The sequence below is a fragment of the Mustela lutreola genome, chromosome 3, assembly GCF_030435805.1.
Source record: "Mustela lutreola isolate mMusLut2 chromosome 3, mMusLut2.pri, whole genome shotgun sequence".
Taxonomy (NCBI): domain Eukaryota; kingdom Metazoa; phylum Chordata; class Mammalia; order Carnivora; family Mustelidae; genus Mustela; species Mustela lutreola.
The window spans coordinates 202,166,772-202,188,523 of NC_081292.1; the positions used below are offsets into that span (position 1 = coordinate 202,166,772).

The 21,752-nt window shown below is 43.3% G+C and overlaps 1 protein-coding gene across 7 annotated transcripts in view; it reads left to right on the forward strand.

Annotated features, from left to right (window-relative positions):
• The window catches only part of ANKRD44 (ankyrin repeat domain 44), a 318,146-nt gene that overhangs the window by 205,874 nt on the left and 90,520 nt on the right, over positions 1–21,752 (forward strand). For 4 of the 7 annotated variants that reach the window (XM_059168514.1, XM_059168518.1, XM_059168519.1 and 1 more), the window contains exons 11-16: positions 6,021–6,103; positions 7,194–7,311; positions 9,322–9,390; positions 11,323–11,463; positions 13,074–13,154; positions 17,530–17,641. In XM_059168514.1, coding sequence (XP_059024497.1) covers positions 6,021–6,103; positions 7,194–7,311; positions 9,322–9,390; positions 11,323–11,463; positions 13,074–13,154; positions 17,530–17,641 — 604 coding nt within the window. The remainder of the gene's footprint in view (positions 1–6,020; positions 6,104–7,193; positions 7,312–9,321; positions 9,391–11,322; positions 11,464–13,073; positions 13,155–17,529; positions 17,642–21,752) is intronic. The other 3 variants (XM_059168517.1, XM_059168520.1, XM_059168521.1) reach the window with 1 other exon arrangement.

The window sequence follows — 21,752 nt, forward strand, 5'->3', positions numbered from 1 at the left end:
CTTTTTCCTTCTCTGGGCTTCAAGTCAGAGCACTTTCTGCAGCTTGACTTGGGGCTCCTGCAACTTTATGTGGTGGTTTTTCTTCTTTAACAGTTTTAGGTTCGAGACGCTTGTCTCTGGAATTTTAACTTGTTTTCTACCTTACTGATTCGGCCTCAACGGCAGCAACATTAGGGGCATCCGAGTTGATGCAGGTAACCGGCTCTGCCGCCTGTTCATTCGCTGCGTGATTGCAGAAGGTCAGCTCCTGGCCTTGCGGGAGTCCCTGCCCTCACGGAATTCATAATTCATGGGGGGCAGGAATTAAACAAGCAGTTACAATCAGGCATGCAAAGTGTGATTCCAGAACAATCTCTGGGTGCTACCGGATGCAGAACATATGTGGGACCTAGTGGGACAGGGGCAGGGGGAGTCTTCCAGGACGAGCCGTGCTGATGGGGACGGCAGGTGGAGAGCGGTTGGTTAGGTCATGGTACCGACAGGCTTGCAGATCCCAGGTGTAGACTTAAATTATTTTTATTTTTATTATTCATTATTATACATAAATATATAAATATTTACACATATAAAACATTATTTATAAATATAAATATATTATCATATATTTATTATTATGTTATTTTTATTACAGTGTTACTCAAATGTGGATAAATGTAAAACTCGATAGAGACTCCTTAGGCTTTGACTCGACTCTGTCAGTAAGTCCAAAGAAACCCCGACAGCACCCGTGCAAACCGCACTCCGTGCTCACGGGTCAGCAGGAGCAGCTAACGTTTACCCACGCTAGCGAATTATATTTAATTGTCACAGCGGTCCCAGGGGGTAAGTGACACGATTAGCGCCATCTTATTAGTGATGTAAATGAGACACAGAGAGGTTCACTTACTTGCCTGAGGTCACAGAGCTCGTGAGGGGGCGGAGATGAGACTGTGTCCTCCGCCATCCGGATCTGGAGCTGAGGCTCCTCGGCGCGAGGCTCGCTGCCTCTCTGCGTAGTGGAGGGGGGGACCATTGGCCAAAACTACATCGCCATCGTCCTGCGCTTACTGTCCCGGTGGCCAAGGCACCGACGCGTAGGAGGTCAGCACATGCTGGGGGACTGGAAGTTTTGCAAAGGCTTCGATGCGCTCCAGGGCCAGGGGGCTCGTCACTCAGCACAAATGCCAGCTGCTGCCAAATTCTGCGCATCTGGAAGACTGAGCCGACTGCGACTGCGTTGCCCCGGCCCTTCCGGCTCCAGCATCGTTTGCCCGTCGCGCCCTCCTTTCTCCTGCGGTTGGGGGCCCTGCCGAGTGCGCGAGCGCCGCGTGGCGCCGGTGTGGTCCGAGCACAGACGCGGGCGCTGGCAGGTCTGTTGTGAGAAGGTGGTTGTTGAGAAGAGCCAAAGCGTGCTCTTAGGTCCACTCGCTTTAGGTTATGATCAAAAGGAAAAGACAGTTTAAAGATCCCCACACAGAACTCGTGAGAGCCCAAAGGTGTTGCCAGCGGCCCCCAGAGACGCACTAACAAGCTTGAGAGAGGCTGTGAGAAGGTGGGCAGAAGGGGGAGTTTCTCGAGACACCCACGTGGGCCCAAAAAGGCCGTGGGCAGGATAGAGCCTTGGTTTCTCCAGGAGGAAGGGACAGAAGTCACTGCGGTTCTAGAGTTCTGGTCGATGAAGCAACAGCTGGATCCAGAAGCGGCCTGTAAGCTGCCTTAGCGTGTTCGGTCTTGACTCGAAAGAAACCACTGCAAGTGTCAGTAGGTTGCAAACAGCAAGGACCAGGCCTCATTGTTGCCGCTTATACCCAAATGCCTCCAACTTAGGGGTGTGTGATAAATTCTCAGAATGATGTAGGTGAAATTAATAGGACACTGATTTTTTGATTTGGGTTGATCCGTCAAGTAAGAAGCATAAAATCTCACTGCTGAGTGGACAGAACTAAACCAGTCCACCTTCCCGAGGAGACTTGTGAGATAAGTACCATAAAGAATTCCAAATATGGCGCCTAAACAATGAATTCTGGAACGCTGAAAAGAAATTTAAAAAATAAATAAAAAGAAAAAAAAAGAATTCTGAGATATAGAAAGATAACAGAAATGCTAGTAGATCACAATTTTTTCTTGGCTTTTTAAGGGTCACAAACCTGATTTTAAGGAATCACAGCCTGATAAGACTTCAAAACTCATAGGCTGCTAATTATCCCACTAAGATAATAATAATTTCAAGGGCAATACTAACTTGTATGGTAAAGGCTTATCATGGACCACTTCTTCTGTTAGCACTTGGGTGCATTAGTAATCAGTTTAATTGCTAATTATTAATTAGTTTAATTAATCAGTTACAGTTGCTCTATAAAATCAACAGTGTTATGATATTTGTTTTCTGGATGAGGGAAGCATTACGTACTTGCCAAAGATCAAATAGCTGGCAAGTGTCAAGATTAGGACTCAGACCCAAAGTTTTTTGACTCCGTCACCGTAACTACAGTGTTTTTCAGCACATAGCCTGAAGGAAGGCTCTGGAGAGCACTGGAAGTGGGAAGGAACGGCCATAGCTCTCTGACGCCAAGGGGAAAACTTAAAAGAACCGATGTTCTGATAGTGCGCAAGCCCTTTCCTTACCTCCGATCGCTGTCCACAATTTATTCTGACCTCATTTATTCTGAAATAACTGGCCGGGAAATGCAAGCTAACAGCTAAATTAGAGATAGCTAATACAAATGTGTCCCATTAATTTTATGACTGGTCAAATAAGTGTAGCAGTGTAGCTGGAATTGGTGTCCTCTTTCTTGTAATTTATGCACTGTTAAGTTTAGTGTTATCTGACATCTTTATTTCTTGATCTTCTTTGATGTATATCTGATGAAGTCAGAGTGACGCTTCTTATTTCCCTAGGACAGCCAAACCCTAATTTTCCTGCTAAAATTAGCCAAACCCTAAATTTCCTGCTAAACTTAAAATTTCCTGCTAAAATTTTTGGCTCTTCCCTTATAAGCAGTCTTACTTTATAACAATAAAGGAGTAATTTTATCTTGAGATACGTGAATCATTTCTGAAGTGATTCAGAGATCCTGAATTCGACTTTTATTTCCAATCTTGGCCTGATGTTTAGTTTTCGTGTTTGAACCATAGTATCATATTCAAGTTCAAATGTCAGTGGTACTTGAGTCTAAATTAATGTGTTTTCAAACCTACACTGAGATAGTGATTTTTTAATGAATGATGGAATAAAAAATATATATCAAACAGAATTGTTGCTAGACCTTTTAGAATAGCTCTACCCCCCTTAGCTTCTCAAGTTTATAAGTAATAGGAAAAAAGGGAAGGACTTAGCTAATGTAGAGTATGATGAATTATCTGAAGACAAGGATGTTAAGTGTCAAAGTTGATTAGAAATTTTCATATGAAATTTACGGAATATGTTACCATGCTGTTGTTGTTATGCTATCACTTACACCTTTTATGTTTTTCCTAATTGATTACTTGTAGAATTAAATGCTATTTTCTCTAATTCATTTGCTTATATTATTGTATGTAAAGATATGTATTTTTTGTATCTTTATGAAATATGTATTATATTATGTATATATACATATGTATGTATATGTATGTATATATAATATGTATATAATATAAAATGTTTTAACATATTTATATTTTGTAGATTATGTGTTTGTACACACATATATTTTTATTAAAGTTACAGTTAAAGAATGGGGAAGGCTCAAAGAAATCTTGGGAAATCTCACCCAATCCCAGGCATATTCCTTCAAGAACTTAAAGCCATCCTAGAAAATACTGATTTTCTCTTACAAATGTCCAGAAATAGTAATATCATCACATTTTTCCTTACTTGCCCTATACAAATAAAGTGGTTAGGTACAGACTCCTCGGCTTAAAATTCCACTTAATAATGTGTTTTTAAAACACATTATAATTGTGAAATAGTAATATCATCACATTTTTCCTTACTTGCCCTATACAAATAAAGTGGCTAGGTACAGACTCCTCGGCTTAAAATTCCACTTAATAATGTGTTTTTAAAACACATTATACATTTTTTAAAAATCACTGTTTCCCTGGCTTCAAGAGGACAATGTAAATGCAGCATAGATGGGAAAGCTTCTCTCCCATCCCCCCAACGCTGCTTCCTTGCCACGAACATCAAGGTTGTCACTGGTGCAATTGCCTTTCAGAATTTTTTTTGTCAATGATGAGAGAGGCAATTACAAGCAGTTCCCCTCTGCGTGACGCGGCCCGGAAGACAAGCAAATTGCGGCTCTTGATGGATGCCAGCTATTATAGACAGTGGGTTGGAAATCTCCATATAGGGAAAGGAAAACCAGCAGAGGAGAGACTGAACAAAAACACCAATACACAGAGAGAAGTTTTCATGGAGAGAGAGAGTTGGTTAATTGTTAGCAGACAAGGACTTGGCAGAGCGCTGAGCACCATGACATAGCTGGGAATATGTTTATGCTTTGACGCGTTCACACCCATCACCGGAAGTTTTGAGATTTAAATAAAAGTCACATATCTGAAACCTGACCCACTCCAACCGTACGTGTTTCTTAATGAATCGTGTGGTCTGAAAAGGGGTGACTTTGTGCCAGAGAAGGAACTGACGTCACTGATGCCACAGGTGGAAATACACGTACTTACTTGTGTTACACGGAGGGCTTGCAAAGTTTTGAAATACGTTATTTGACTCTAACGGGATGTTCTGAGAAATGAGCACTAGCATTATAAATGCTTATGAGAACACCGGAACCCCCGACGTTGCTGCTCGTTAGGATGACAGTTCAGCGCCCGGCTTTGGGTCCTTGTGTGAGGAGAGGTGATGGGCAAGAGGAGGATGGGATTTGATTTTTTTAAAGATTTGATTTATGTATTTGACAGAGAGAGACACAGCGAGAGAGGGAACATAGGCAGGGGGTGTGAGAGAGGGAGAAACAGGCTTCCCACTGAGCAGAAAGCCCGAAGCGGGGCTCTAGAGAGGACCCTGAGATCATGACCTAAGCTGAAGGCAGACACTTAACGACTGAGCCACCCAGGCGCCCCAAGGAAGATTTGATTTTATTTTTAGGGTGTTTTTTTTTAAAATATTTTATTTATTAATTTGACAGAGATCACAAGTAGGCAGAGAGGCAGGCAGAGAGAGAGAGGAGCAAGCAGGCTCCCTGCTGAGCAGAGAGCCCGATGCGGGGCTCGATCCCAGGACTCTGGGATCATGATATGAGCCGAAGGCAGAGGCTTTAACCCACCGAGCCACTTGGGCACCCGGAAGATTTGATTTTAAAGAAAAAAGCACTACTATCAAAAGGCGCCTGTCCCTTAAGGGATCATCCTGGGGACTGTGTTAGGAAAGGGTATCAGTCTAAAAAGTCTTTTTCTAGATTCTTTCTGTAATACTGTTAGGGAAAGTATGCTAGGTTTATGCCGTGTGTGCCAGGTGACGTTTGTTGCTGCAGTGCGTTTTCGTGATGGTGTCCTGATGTGGGTGATATGCCGGATAAAAGTCTGTTAGGAAGATGAAGTTGCACCTGCAAAAGGTCAACATCGGTTTTTATTTGCATCCAACATTGTGATTTCGATAGTACAGCCATTAGTAACTCTCAGCAAAGTATTTGGGACATAATAGGTCAATAGTGTTTCTTTACCAATTCAAGGAATAAAACAGGTCACTGAATAAAACAGATTGCTGACATAAAATTACTCAGCTGAAAGAAAGAAAGGTAAATTAATCTGAAATACAGCATCACCCTTTATAGGAAACATTATCTGAAAAGGGTACTTTCCTATTGTCAGGGGTTTTTCATTCTGGTCCAGGTTCAGGATTTTATCATGTTAAGGTGGAAAATGATTGCATAATTATTTCCTGAGTGGAGGGATCATGAAATTATTTCAGGCAAGGGCCTCGAAGTGAGGTGGTGTGGATTTAGTTTTCATCCAAGAACTTCCAGAAACGTTACCGTCCTTCTGCATTTATCCTGAGATGTCCCCCTGAGCCGCTCTTTTATCTTTTTTTCCCTCCTCAGGTGTGGAATCCATAGCATGTTCCCTTTGCACTTAGCGGCCCTAAACGCTCACTCGGACTGCTGCAGAAAGCTTTTGTCGTCGGGTAAGTAACCCCTTCCCACAGCCGAGGCTTAACGTGACCTGTAAGGAGCCGCGTGGCTCTGGGTGTCTGGCCCGAGGAAGCGGCTGCCTGTGCTTTATGTCATCCGTTACCTGGTCTGGGGACAGCTCCCAGCCATGCTTGGTGTTGCGGCTGTTTGAGTGTAGTTTTTCCTGGCCCGGAATGAGAGTCTTGCCTGTTTTTCCAGTTAAATCATGGGTGATCCCGAGTGAGAGACAGACAGGGGTGGCCACAGCTTACCGGAAGTTTGTCGGAATCAGGGAAAATTTTTTGAGGCTTAAAAGGGTGGATTGAACAGTTAATATTTTCAACAAAGGAAAAAGGCCAAAGCCGCCACGTTTTGACAGTAGAAATACCGCGTTATCTTCTTCCTCTGTGGGCTCTGATAAATCCCTATGGTGTGACCCCCTCCACTAGGTTTAATTTTTATTTTTTTAAATGTGGGTCTATTTGGAACCAAGACATTTTTTCTGGTTTGGAGCTTTGCTAATCTTTCTTATCACTGCTTCTGCCAACCTCCCTGTATTAAGAAGTTCCTGGCTTTCAAAGGTGATAGAGGTCTGCAAGGCAAAGATTGTTTATGAATTAATTCAACAGACATCCCAGAGGCATTTTTATTTCCTTTTAAGTGCTTTACCTATGGTTGATTCTGCCTTCACTGCTCTTGGCATGTTTAAAAAATAATCCCTGCATGAAAGCATGTTTCCCAAATGTTAAACCAACTGAAAGCTAATAATACACATAAGAAAATATCTACCCCAGCATGTTAAGATTCCTCCTTTGCTGTCCATGTTTTTTCCATGTGTTCTGTCTGCCTGTCTAGTGCCCTACTTATCTCAAATTGGTTTCATAAATTTCTATCCTGGGATTGAAATATGGGGCTGTGGTTCACCCAGGGCTGAATGTGAAAATAAATTCTTCTAGACTTCACGGTTCTTCCTATAAAATTGCCAAGCTTGAGCAGTTACCATTCGTTTCCATGACAACCTCTTTCTGACTACAATTGCTTGCATTCTGGTTTTTCTACTAACTGATTTTTCTGTCTCTGCAATGTTTCTTGTGGTTTAACTAGGACAAAAGTATAGCATAGTATCCTTGTTTAGTAATGAGCACGTGCTGTCTGCAGGCTTTGAAATAGACACCCCAGATAAATTTGGAAGAACGTGCCTTCATGCTGCTGCCGCAGGAGGGTGAGTAGTTAGCAATTTCCCTTCTCCCTTCATGACTTAACTCCTCATTTCTCTTACTTAACTCCTCATTTCTCTTACTGCTCTTACTTGTCTATGAATCACAAGCAGTCTCCTTAGATGAGTAAGAATCATTTCTACCGACGCCAAATAGCACTTTTGCATTTCCATACTAATTGTAAGTTTGTTCTTCCTAAGAAAAATTGTTAGCCCACCTCATAGAGAGAATTGTTTTCTTTCATTTTCTCTTCTCTCTCTCTTTCTTTTTCTTTTCTTTTCTTTTTTTTTTTTTAATTGTAGGTCTTCAGCCTATAGAATATGTACTTACCTGATATGCACTCTACCAAAAGAAAACAATTTGAGATTTGTTCCTAAGTTTTTCGTTTTTTGTCGCTGGTAGGTGGATGATGATCAAAGGAATCCAAGATTGAGTTAGTTCATGTTTATTGACAGATATTTTTGTCCTGATTTCAAATCTGATTTTTAAGTACGTCAATGGTTAAATGTGACTAAAGGGCAAAGAAACTCAAGGGATAGGCAAGAAACAATTTAATCCTTGCCTTTTTTTAAAAAAAAAGTTGTAAAGAGCATTTTTCATCAGACCCCCTTTTTCATATCAGTGGTGAGACTTCGGCTCTGGTCAGCGTGTTTCAATATAGGACCAGACATTGACCAAACATGGCCTCCCTCGGGTGACCTTGTTTGGGTAAGGTATTAGTTCTCAATCAGTCTGCTAGTCCTCAGGGAACAGCGATGCTTCTCTACTTGTCATCTGTACATTATTAAAGGCATCACCTCTTTATCAGAAGTGGGTTGACTGGGAAGCTTTAGAGCCCTTACTTGCAGGGGTCCCTTCCAAAATTGTGTATTCAGTTTTATATTCATAATTATGTCTTATTTTTTAAATTACTCTCCTTCTCCCCAACCTTCTCCCCAAATTGAATGACCTTCATAAGCCAAACACCTAGATCTGCCTCTGCCTTTGTTCCTTTGGATTCATTCAGTAAGAAACAGGGGCTTTTACATCAACTGGCAGGCAACACCAACACATCATGGTCCCAGAAAGTTCTTATATTTTAGGACTGAAACAGTGGGTTCTCTGAGAAAGGTGGCTACAAAGAGTGAGTGGGGGGGGGGGGGTGGGAGAGCCTTGCTCGGGTTCCTTATTAATGAGATCATTTTTCATATTAAAATCATAATAAAACAGTAAATCCTAGACTGCCTCTCAGCCCTCCAAGTATAGAATAATAATGGGTGATTGTCTCTTTTTATGCCGACATTTAAAAAAATTATCAGACCTTGGCAATGCACCGTCCTGGGTTCATATCTGAAGCTCCTATTACAATTAATATTTAGCGACATGCCCTTCAATTGGAAAATTCACTTCAGTGGGTCCTTTATCTCTACTAAACATGATTTATTGCTTCTGAGAGTGACAAAGAAGCTCTGGAAGATCACTGTGCCCCCTTACATTATTTTTGTCCTTTTATTTTTTGCACATTTATTTACCTATATTACAAGGACAGGGAAACGCAGCTGTCTTATTTCCCATTATGGAGAGTCTGGGTTGAAAATGGTTATCACGGTGAATTCATTCTCCTGTGATAAAAGGTAATGTTTCTCCATTGTGGCTCATTGTGTAGAGGTGACATGAAGTCATCACAGGTGTAAGGGGTTGTTTCCTTAACTCTTGATGGTTTTGAAAGAGATTCTCGGGCTACACGATGAAAACACCACTAAAGGTTTAGCCATGTAATCATCATTAAATACCTTGGTCTTGGAATTGGAAACATTCCATCAAGCTCTTTAATGCATCAATTTATTAGCTTGGTATTTTAAATCCTTGCAATGTTCCATTCCTCTAAGGTGTTCAGGTTGGTTTTGCATTCGCAGAATTTAAAGCTGGAGCTCTCATTTCATCTTGGCCCCACACTTCACCAAAATAAGCTCTGTCTGAAGATAACCGAGCAGTTGACCTGTACCATCTTAATGAGGTTTTCCCTGTCTTTCTAGTAATGTGGAATGTATAAAACTCTTGCAGAGCAGCGGAGCAGATTTCCATAAAAAGGACAAGTGTGGGAGGTATGTAAACGGGGAATTGCGCTTCAGTGCCTCGGTGACGGGTGGGGAGCAGTCCTGCTGGAATCGTGTTGCAGTGAAATGGTAAACAGGGAAGCTAACTAGGGAGATTCCGTGCTCAGAAGGAAATCCCTTTTTGTAGCGAGACACCCACGAGGCAGACACAAGCCCCAAGGCAGGCATGTCCTCTCACAGCGTCTGTTTGGAAGTGCCAACTGTGTCTTGTCTTCTTCTGGTCTTTTCCCATAGCATCTCTCTATCCCCTCCCCTCCACGTGCACCCTAGACTAATGCCTTCCCACCCTTCCAGATTTCTGTCAGGTAACACCTCCTGCCCCTGCTGGCGGGACTGCTCCTCCTCTCTGCTCCCCTGGGACCTCCCTACTCCACAACGGGAACACACATCACACTGTTCTAGTGGACCCTGGCTCTCCTGTCTCTCCCTTCCCTTGACCGTGGGGCTCCTGAGCACCAGGACTGGGTCTCATTTTCTCTTTACCTATGGGCTCTGCCACATGGTTGGTACCCAATAGTCTTCCATCTATTAATGAAAACACAAACAGTCCACTATGTAAAGTGCTTACAGTTTTCCTGTTTTTGGATGAGCAAGGAGAAACTCAAAAAGTAAAAGTGCCCATACAATGACTGTAAGATATGAAAGAGTGGTGCTTGAAAATTAATAAATAGTTCTTGAGATAAAGTTATTTTATTTCTAGCATTTCATTTGCTTATTATTCCCTAACTATTGGCTAGTGAATTCATGTTTCTGCAGTCCCTTACTCTTGGCAAGGTGCATGTATTTTCCTGTTACCCACTTGGTTTTCCATAACCACTCAGTGCGATAAATGTGGGTGCTTCTTACCCTTTTCAATAGATGAAGAAGTTGAGCTTGGAGAAACTAAATGAGTTATACCTGTAATAAATTTCCATGTATGTGTAAAATATCAGGAGTTTTTGACCTAAACTAGATGTTGGGGGCAGCTGCTCACAGGTCATTATTGAAGGAAGATGAGGAAGCCCAAGCCCAGAGAGGGATGTGGTTTGTTGCCCTTTATAGATCTGTCCGGACTACAACACAGGGCTTCCGAGTCCTTGGACATTGTTCTTCCCTTTAATCTATATCCCTACTCCCAAGGGTCTTATAGTGCAATGGAGAAGATGAGACAATACCGAGAGCTAAAGTTAAGGCAGTGTGAGATGAGACCTCAGGAGAGACCAGACAGGAGCTGCATGATCTCAGACAAAAGGAAAGGAGAACTTCTGGGACTTCAGAAGCTTTGGGGTTTTGGTGGGTGGAAGAGGAGATGACATTCAGGAGAGGACATTCCAGGGAAGAAAAAAAACAACAACATGGGGAAAGGCAGGGGAGATGTGGACATGATTAGACAAACTTCAAGTGACCCACCTGGATGCAGTGATGGGTTCATGTAGGGGGGCAGAGAGAAAGCTTAGGAAGGTAATTTGGGCCCAGCTTAGAAAGGTCTTTGATTTTAGACTAAGAAATCAAGGCTTTGCTCACCAGAGAGGACTGACGGTTTTAGACCAGGATGTTGTGTGTGGGTGTCAGAACTTAGAAAATCTCGTTCTTCACTCATACCAACTAGAAATTGGTTGGAAGTTTGGTTAGAGCTAAGGAGGCCAATGGACTACTTTTGCAGTAGTCCAAAAGAGCTCTAGCGTAGACCTGCACCAGGACAGGCCCTGGGAGTGGAAAGAAAGACGAAATCCCCGGGTAGGTGTCCTTGTCTGAGGCCCTGACTTTGTAGCCTCAGCTCCAACTTCTAAAGTCAAAGGAAGGCATGTCCCTTGGCCTCTACACTCTGAGAGCTGAAGAGCTTTCCCCACTCCTAGGAATACTGCTGTCAGTGCTCCTGCTGATTGGGGGAGGGTCTGTTTATCAGATGAATGAAGTAACAAGTTGCTGTCTGTTTTTCAGGACACCTTTGCACTATGCAGCTGCAAATTGTCATTTCCACTGTATTGAGACATTAGTGACCACAGGGGCCAACGTTAATGAAACAGATGACTGGGGACGGACAGCTTTGCACTATGCTGCTGCATCAGACATGGATAGAAAGTAAAAACGGCCTTGCTTAAATTTCCTTTGGGGGTCTGACTGGGGAGGGGGAGGGTTTGCTGAGTTCTCTTCATGCTGCCTCCTGGAAACTGTGAATGAAGAATGGCTCTCGTTCAGACCCAGAGGAATTAGAATTGCCTCATCCCTAACCCTGCTTTTCCCATTCTGCTCTCTTTATGTTTATCACGTGTCACTGCCCCATGGTTTCTCTTCTCTGGTCGTTGGGTTGAATGCCAAGTGGAGCTGTCAAGCCCAGGTTTTCAGTTCATTCATAATCAGTTGTAATTTATTTTGTCATATCCTACATTTTACATCATCACCATTTAAATGCTTCATTTGCCCTCAAATTTAATATTTGCTAATAGATTCATCACATGGTGGAAGTATCCGTGTATATACAATCCCAGAAGCCTTGAAATGCAGCGTCAGTGTGCAAAATTGGCACTGTTGTTCCAAACTGGGCACGGGTGCTCTCTCAGGAGCTGGAGGAGAGGAAGTTGGTGCCCTGCGCGTGTTTGGATTCTAGGTGCCTACGAACAGAAAGCCAGTTCAAGTGGGAAAGGGGGAGGGGTGCCAGCCGACAGCCTCTGAGATTGCTCTCAAAGACTCGAGCACCAGAATGCTTTTTGGTGTCCCTGTTTGGAGAATTATTGACTTACGTGCTGCGCTATGCTATGGAATTGATTCTGGGTCAGCGCTAAGTTCTTTTCGTGTACAGCTGTGGCTTTCAGATATTTTACAGTGACCCACAGTAAGAAATACATTTTACATCATGACCCAGCATCCATACTTAAATAGGTATGTTTTAAATATAAATGTAAAAAGGCAGCCAAAATTTCACAAGATCATATTTACCTTGACTATGTGTGATGCATTCTGATAGCTTCTCTTTTATTTTGTTAAGAAAAAAAAAGGCAACAAAATATTGCGACCCATGAAATTGATTTCATGATTCCGTGATGGATTATGACCTGTATTTCCAGTTTGGAAATCAGTGTTCAAATCCCCCTCACATTCATACACTGCTGGCAAGTCTGACAGAGCTGCCCTCGGGCTCTCATAGCCAGGCCGGTTATTCATTCAGCAAACTTTTATTGAGAACCTACTCTGTAGCAGGCTCTGTGCTGTTCTCTTAGAATAAACTGGGGGAACGAGTACCCGTCATGTGTTAAGAGATCTAAAAAGGGATCCCTGGTGATGAAAGCTTGCTCTGGCCGTCGAGGGGGACTGGAGCCCCATTCCTCGGTAAACGTGGTGCTGAGCTGACAAGGAGGCAGCGAGGCGTGCGGAAGGAGTCAGGGAAGTGTTAACCTCCTGTTTCCGTGGGAGCTTAGGATACTGGTGGAAGTGTGGACGACTTGAGGTCTTACTTGCCCTTTCCTGGGTGGGAGTTTGAGGAAAGCCACCTTCTCAGTTGGGTTCCGTGGAAGAGATTAGGAATGGCCTTTCGGAGAACCACGTATGTCCTCCCTGAAAAGACCGTGATGCTCATTTCTTTTGGGTTGCGGGAAAAGCCGTTGAGATATAGGTTGGATCAAAATTGCGAGTGACTGTGCCATGAAAGCCAATAATTGTAATTTTTTTTTTTTTCTTTCCCTTATGCTGAGAAGTAAGACTATGTTAGGAAACGCCCATGAAAACTCCGAAGAACTTGAAAGAGCCCGAGAGCTGAAGGAAAAGGAGGCTGCGCTGTAAGTTTCTGCTCGGCTTAACGCGCAAGATGGGGTCCCTGACGCGCGTCTGCTTTTCTGGTGGCCGCGGGGGCCAGTCTTTTGTTTGGGGGCTCTATTTGGGATCTTGAGGAAGTGATACGGGCTTGCCTTTAGTGAAGAAGAAATGATTCTTTTCATATATCCTTCGGTTATGCTATTTTCACACAAGAAACTCTTCCTAAAGTTGGAGCCTCACTGAGACTTGTCGCCGGGATGGGTCCGCGGTTTCTCGGAGTCTGAAATACTATGTTTGACTCTGCCACGGATCCTATGCGTCAGGAGACATGTTAAGCCTCCCCCCTCCCCAGGCCTTAGGCTCTCCTTTAATGACCTGGGGTAACTATCTGGCAGGTTCTAGAAAGAAATGTTCTGAGATTCCATGTGAACTACACTGCTTGTGCCCTGCGCCCCCCAGCGCACACACACCGCAGCTCACAAACACCCCCTGCCCCACCGCAGCCCACGTGCCCCTCTCGGGCTTCTGGTAGAGACTCAGCCTGGGTTGTGACAAGAGCTGGGAGTCACTGCCGTCACCCAGGGGTGCCGATGCGTAGGAAGCACTAATGCTTCGTCCTCCGAGAGTCCCTCCTGTGTGACAAGGCACCGTGCGAAGGTCGTGCTCTGCCTAGAGCAGTGCCCAGTGTGTCACGGCGGTTCGGTAACTGTTTGTTAAAAAACGAGCAAATGAATGAGCGCCGCCCACACTCCGTGTCCCGCTCTGTGGGGCCTGGGGAGGGGGTGCTCTAAGAGTCAGCACACACGGTTCCTAACGCGTTTATTCTCTTCTCCAGCTGTCAGAGGAGCCAATTTCTCTGTCACCCGAAGGCTTGTGTCCCCTCTAGGATCTTCCCCCTGTCCACTGGGCGCTCTTCCCATGTCCAGAGCATGGTGGAGCGGGGAGTTAGAGAGTGTGGCCCTGATACAGGCTGTCCCTGGGGTGGGGACAGGACACATAGTAAAACAATGACCGAGGTTTGGCCCCGACGTTCCAAACTTAATGATATTCAAAGGCTGTAGAATCTGAAGCCACCTCAGCAAATGCCCCTCCTCCAGCGAAATGGCAGCTTGCCCAGTGCCAGAGCAGGCCTCTTGACATCTGACGGGGAGGGAGCCTGGGTGGCCCAGTTGTCCAGCATCTGCCTTCAGCTCAGGTCACAATCCCAGGGTCCTGAGATCGAGCCCCACATCGGGCTCTCTGCTCAGCAGGGAGCCTGTTTCCCCCTCCGTGCCTCTCTGCCTCCTTGTGATCTCTGTCTATCAAATAAATAAATAAAATATAAGTTAAAGTTAAAACACACTCAACTCAGTCATTGAGTGCTTGTGCTCTCTCCCTCTCTCTCTCTCAAATAAATAAATAAAATCTCAAAAAAACAAACAAACAAAAAAACAAACAGCTGTGGAGAGGGAAAAAGGACAAGCAGGGGAAGGCAGGGAACCGGCTCGCTGGAGGGCGCCTTCGTGCAGGGGCCACACCTCTCACCCAAATGCAGTCCTGATTTAAAGGGCATGTCTTGATTTTGCAGCTTTGGTTCCCAAATTGCTGGCCATGGCCTGGGAGGAGAAAAGATAAGCATCCCCAGTTAAAACTGGAATTTAGGTCCCCTCACAAACAATATAGAGAATATTCCGGCTCTGTAGTACTGTTGTTTTTCCCGAGACTGCTGCCGGTAGCATCGCACGGCTCTGTCCTGGGGTACATAGCTCTTTGGGAGCAAGTCCAGGTGTTTTTCAAATTACATGTTAAATTCGCCAACTGATTTTTAGAATGTAGCTCTTTCAGAAGCTGGGGATTTTGTGTCCACTACAATGTTATTCCTGTTGAAGGATTTTATTTCAGGAGCCCAATGCTGCTTAAAACGAGTCAGACCTGGGAGCCTGTCCATGGGCATTTAATTACCAAAAAAAGAAAAAAAGAAAAAAAAAAAAGACTTCCTTTTAAGGTGCAAATCACCACAGACTGCATGATATTAGGACTCTAGTATTAGTTTGATTTAATATGGAGCATTTTATGGATAAATCACACGACATGTAGATTTTTGGTTTAAAAAGATGTATGTCTTTCATCAGTTTTTTAGAAATTGAAATGTGTTTTAATTGTGTTTGTGTGTGATTTATTTACTCCTTTTGCCTTATGCCAAAAAGTAGGTGAGTGTCATTTTAAAGTGTCTGAGTCACAGGATGGTGTATGGAAGTGTGGAATCACTTTATTTTATACCTGAAACTAATATTACACTGTATGTTAACTAATTAGAATTAAAATAAAAGCTTTAAAAAAAGAAATAAAAACAATACCAAAAACAAAATAAAAACAAAACCAAAAATAAAGTGTTTGAGTAAACTGTAGAAATTTGACTTTGTAAAGGACATGTTCGTCCCAATGCTGCAGATAGAAAACTGAAATTACGGTTTTCTATCGTAAACTCCTGCCTACTTATTCCCTTTTTAAGCAGCAGGATTGTACGCTTTGTAACAGGCCAGGAACAGAGCTCCGTACATCCCTGGGCACGCGTGTCAGCATTTCAGCGAAGGTGGAGCTCCTTCCTCCAACCTATTGTAAAGATTGTAGCTTTTTTAGAAAAATTACAACTTTGTCAGAAAAGGCTTTTTAAGCTTATTATTTATTATTTTATTCTAGTCTATACATAATGATGCAATTTAAGCCTCTCTCTTCAAATGTGGTTACAGAATTAATCCTTTGTATTACTTAAATGTTCGCCCATTCTTTTAATCTTTTTATTGTTTGGGCTATTCTTAAGTGCTTTCCTTGTTGTTATTTTCTTATTCTTTCTAGCTTTCATTTCCCAACCTTTTGCGGAGTCTTCAATTGCAAGGTTCAAAGTACACCCCCCTCTCTTCTTACAATGGGCTGAGCACATCTTTGTTAAATTTGAGACTTCATCTTTTGAATGTGGAGCTCTAGAACTCATTTTCAGTAATTTTCTAAAAGATTTTATTTATTGGAGGAACAGAGACAGAGATAGTGAGTGACGAGGGAGCACAAGTGGGGAGAGAGGGAGAAGCAGGCCCCCCGCCGATCGGGGAGCCCGATGTGAGGCTCCATCCCAGGGCCCTGGGATCATGACCTGAGCCCAAGGCAGACGCTTAACTCTGCTTCACCTGCTGAGCCACCAGGTGCCTCTCTTCAGTAATCTTGATGGCCGACAGGTTCTGTGCACTGGGTGTCGTGCGCAAATGATGAATCATGGAACACTACATCAGAAAATAATGAAGTACTGTATGGTGACTAACATAATTTTTAAAAAAAGGTAAAAGGGGAAAAAAGACCTAATTATTCTTTATTATGCTAGGTGAAACAGGTCAGAGAAAGACAAATATCCTAACATTTCACTTATGTGTGGAATCTAAAAAAGAAAAGAAATGCGCAAACAAAACCAGACACAGACTCCTAAGTACAGGGAACAAACTGGTGGTTTCTGGAAGGGAAGTGGTGGAGGGTTGGGCGGAAAAGTGAAGGGCTTTACGTGGTCCCATTTCTAGTTGTAAGATATGTAAATCATGGGGATGAAAGGTACAGCATAGGGAGTACTGTCAATAATATTGTAATGATGGTGTGTGGTGACAGAAGGTGACCACACTTAGAGTGGTGAGCATTGCATAATGTAGAGAATTCTGAAATCACTGTGTTGTAGACCTGAAACTAATATAACATTGTACATCAACTGTAAAATATCCCCAAACATTGTGTTATCAATGCAGGAGGAGACAATTGGATCGTTTTAATAGAACAGAGTCCAGATATGAGCCTTGTGTTGGACAGATATGCAATATTGATGATGACCTTAAAACAACTCAGTGGGGAGGAGATAGTCATGGATATCATCCCCCCTCCCAATAAACTTACCCACCCTCTTCTTCCTAAAGCCTTTCCTGAATTCTAGAATGACTAATTTAAGCTGAAGCTAAGACAGAAACACACACACACATACACACACACACACACACACATAAACATATAAAACTTCCAGTACATAAACCCTCACTGCCGAGGTTTTTTTTTTTTTTTTGTAATATTTTATTTATATATTTGACAGAGAGAGATCACAAGTAGGCAGAGAGGCAGGCAGAGAGAGAGAGAGAGGAGGAAGCAGGCTCCCTGCTGAGCAGAGAGCCCAATGCGGGACTCGATCCCAGTACCCTGAGATCATGACCTGAGCCAAAGGCAGCGGCTTAACCCACTGAGCCACCCAGGCACCCCTGCCGGAGGATTTTTAAAGAAACACTTAAATTCACAAAGTGCTTTGTGGAGCATTCATAATAGGAAGATATCTACATTAAGTATTGCTTCTGGTCTAGAGATGTTTTCTGAAATAACACCTCATTTTTATACTTACAGATGTCTAGAGTTTCTGCTTCAAAATGATGCAAATCCATCAATCCGGGACAAGGAAGGTTACAATAGCGTACATTACGCTGCTGCCTATGGCCACAGACAATGTCTGGAATTGGTGAGTTGTTCTGTCTTGTTTTGTTTTCTCTAACACCCACTGCACATGCCGGTCTCAATCTCTCAGAAATCCCTCATTACCCAATTAAGTTCTCATTAGAAATTGCCTTGAAGATAGTCTGTGGTAAGTAATTCCATTGTCTTACTTTACAATATGTTGTTGACCTTGCTCTGTTTCTGTCCATGCTCATCCCACAGCGGACTGGCAGTTGCTTCTTTTCTGTATTAATCTGGACTCGGAATGCTTGACTGCTGTACAGACAGTTTGCATTTTAAAGATAATTTGGATGTATCAGAAACACTTGGTATATTTTTCTGAAGTCACGCTGATCACCCTAATGTTCAATAGGGTTGTAGGAGGACTTACATAACCATTAGGGATATGCTTGTCATGGTCCCACATGTGTAGTTTAGGGAAAGAAATTGGCAAAGGCACAGCAGCAGAATTTATTGGAATTTCTAAAGCACCAAAGATTTCAAACCTATAGTTATGAAAAATCATCCGGAGGTTTTAAGTCAGAAGCCCTTCTCTTGGTATAGGTCACCAGACAAAAACTTTGGTGACCATAGGGACAGAAATGTAAAGTGAACAAGTGAAGTGAGCCCAAGTCTAGAGCACTAGTGGGGGAATTGCGACAAATAGGACATGCTCTTTCTAAAGGGAGAAACAGCTTGTCCTCCAGGGATGGAGATCAGGTGGTAAGTCACACTCAGGACTGAAGTCCGGTGCTTCAAGAGAAACTAGAAATCTAGACTTTTTATATGAAATTTCCAGTTTTGGAAACACTGAGTGGGCCAGGAAGAAAGAGTGGGTTTGTGGTTAGATCCTGCCCACAGGCCACCACTGATATCTCCTCAGCCTCACCCGTAGGTCCATTTCACCAGGACACACAGGCTATCACAACTCTCTAACTTTGGGCCTGGTAGGAGCCACATTTCTACCTGGACTCCAGCTCTTTCCTTGTCCTTTTCAAAGGAGTAGTCCTACTTTTCCGAGTTGCTGGGAAGTATACTTTGGAAAACACTTGCATTTTATCAGCTACCCAGTCTGTGACAGAAGGCATGCGGTGGACGACCAGCGGGCAGTTCTATCAGTGCCTGCATGGAAATGACTGAATGATGTCCTGCCACTTTCCTTTACCTTTGGCCTTGCTGATAGGTTTAAGTGGTTCCACTTAGGGTCATTTCTTTTTCCTTTTTTTTTTTTTAGTTTTATTATTAAGAGAGAAAGAGTGAGCCTGTGCATGCAATTGGGGGGGGGTGGCGCAGAGGGAGAGAATCTTCAAGCTGACCCCCCGCTGAGCACAGAGCCCAGCACGGGGCTCAGTTCCACAACCCCAAGACCATGACCTAAGATGAAACCAAGAGTTGGACACCCAACCAACTGGGCCACGCAGGTGCCCCCAATTAGGGCCGTTTTTACTATTTTTCTCTTAGCCATGAATGTGGAAAAATGTTCATAGACATTTGAAAATGAAGGTGTGATTGGAAAAAAAGAGCTGATTATTCCAGTGCTGCTTTGTGTGGCATTTATTGGTGAGTTATACTGCCCTCATCATTCTTGAAGACTTCTAAGTCTTTTTTCCTGGGCTTCTTGTGGATGCTGAAGGTTTCCTTGTTTGACCTTGGGGTGGCATTGTTTTCCCTCTCGTTTTGATTCCGTCCGAGTTCCTCTTCCAGTTACTGCAGCTGCATAACAAACCACCCCCAACAATTAGTAGCTTAAAACAAGTCATTATTTCATATCTCTTACCGTTTCTGTGGATCAGGAATTCAGGAAGGGCTGAGCTTAGTAGTTCCAGCTAAACGTATCCTTTGAGGTTATAGACAGTGTCTGGGGCTGGCATCTTTACTCATATGTCAATCACCTGGGTTGTAAGATTTAAATAGCTTTTATGGGGCTGCTTTATGTGGTTTTCTCCAGCCTGGTGGTTTCAGAGTAGTTGGATATCTCACATGGTGGCTCAGGGATCCAAAAGCGTTCTGCTCGGGACAGAGTGGGGGGAGCCAAAGCGAGAATGAGTGAGAGAAAGACAGTATTGCTCTTAATAATCTAGCCTGGAAGGTCCCACAGGGTCACTCCGGGGAGGAAAATTAGACTCCACCTTTCAAAGGGAAGTGTGTCGAAGAACTTGCAGACGTATTTTAAAACCACCCAGTTCCATAGGAAGATGTAGAAAGCTAGTGATTCCATAGCCTTCTATAAGATGGACCTTCATGGAGAACCACAAGTAGCCAAGGGGCAGTTCCTTATCTTGTAGAGCAAACCAAACCACAGGACAGTAAGTGGTTTGTACCAAAGACATAGCTCTGGCCAGTGGAAGAGGCAGGCTTCTGAATTGGGATTCCCGATTTAAAAAACAAGAAATGTTTACCACGCTGCCTCCCAGTGCAGGGCAGAGCTCCCCCACCCCCTAAGGCTGTTCGGCACAGAGCAAAAGCTTGGTAGGAACTGGTTGAAGACAACATCCCTTCTGCCTTCTAAATCCAGCATTGCTGTGGGAGTGGATCTAGACCTATCACCGGACAGGACTCCGTGTCTAGGTCCCATGTAAGAAAGGCTGCTCACAAAGTGTGTGTTTAGTAATCAGTGGCAGCGTGAATGCTGACTGTGGTTAAGACCCATTATGCGCCTGCGGTCCAAAATGTACTTAAGACACAGCTGTCTTTAATTGGTTTTCTCTATGAAAAACACATGTCATAATTGGACATATGAAATTTTATTACAAAGTTATTATAGTCTTAATAACTTTGCTGTTTTAAAGTACTTTGAGGAGTTATCTTTAATCCCATAACACAAGTAACTCTGAAAATGATTATCCTGTAACATTTTCTTTCTCTGTAAATAATATATTGCATATTATTTTCATTTTTTCTCGAAAGCCATTTCAGGGCCATTATTTCTGTTCTCCAATGAAAACGTTTTCTGTCCACAAGAAGGTTTTTTGAAGTTCTGTCTCATAATGAAATGACCTCTTTGATTATATCAAAACTTGCCCTGTGTAATTTACAAAGAAATGATTATTCTTGGCAATTTTAAGACATTTGAAATTAGGTAGGGGAGGTATCCATTTATCTTCATTTGTAGTATCAGCTAAAAAAGTCAGATTATTGATATAGATTGGTAGAAATGTCATCATTTGCTTTCAGGAAAGAACCAGAGTGGGCTTACAACACAGACGGGATGAAAATACCCCCCATCCCCCCAATGATTGCGGTGGGATGGAAAGTTCTGTCTATTTCCATTTTGGAATGCATCCTAAAATTCCTCTTGGGTGTGGTTCAGCTAAGCAGAGATCCTAAACAAGGTACCGACATTCTTGGACCTGCCCCCTCCCACTCAAAACAAAACACAATGCTGGGCTTTCCCATCAGACTGACATCGCAGAGCCAGACCGCTGCAGCCGTCTGTCTTACTGCCGGCTCAAGAGCTGCGAATGGCTTTGGGAGTGGCTGGGGCCACCCCTCGTGGCATTTACTGCGTGTTTCTCACGTGCCAGAAATGCCATTTAATTATTTTTTTCTTTAAGTTATACTGAGATATACTCGACGTCCCACATGTAAAGTTAAGCTGTGCAGCGTGACAGAGCACCTGGGTGTCGGCTGAGCGTCCAACTCCTGGTTTCCACTCGGGTCCTGACCTCGGGTCCTAAGATGGAGCATCAGACTCCACTCTCGGTGGGTTGTCTGCTAGAGAGTCTCTCTCTCCCTCTCCCCCTGCCATCCCCCAACTCACACTCTTTCTCTCTCTAAAATAAAAAAATCTTAAAAAAAAAAAAAACACTGAAAAAGAGGTGTACAGCATAAAGACTTGACATCCATATATTGTTAAATGATTTCCACAATAAGACTGGTGATCATCCACGATCTCATGTGGACACACACACACACACACAAAAGAAAGAAAGAAAAAGAAGGGGCACCTGGGGGGCTTGTCAGGTAAGCATCCAACTCTTTATTTTGGCTCAAGTTGCGATCTCAGGGTCTTGAGATTGAGCCCTGCGTCAGGCTCCACACTCAGGACGGAATCTGCTTGGGATTCTCTCTCTCTCTCTCTCCTTCTATCCATCCCCCCTTGTCTCTCAAATAAATAAAATCATAAGGAAAAAACA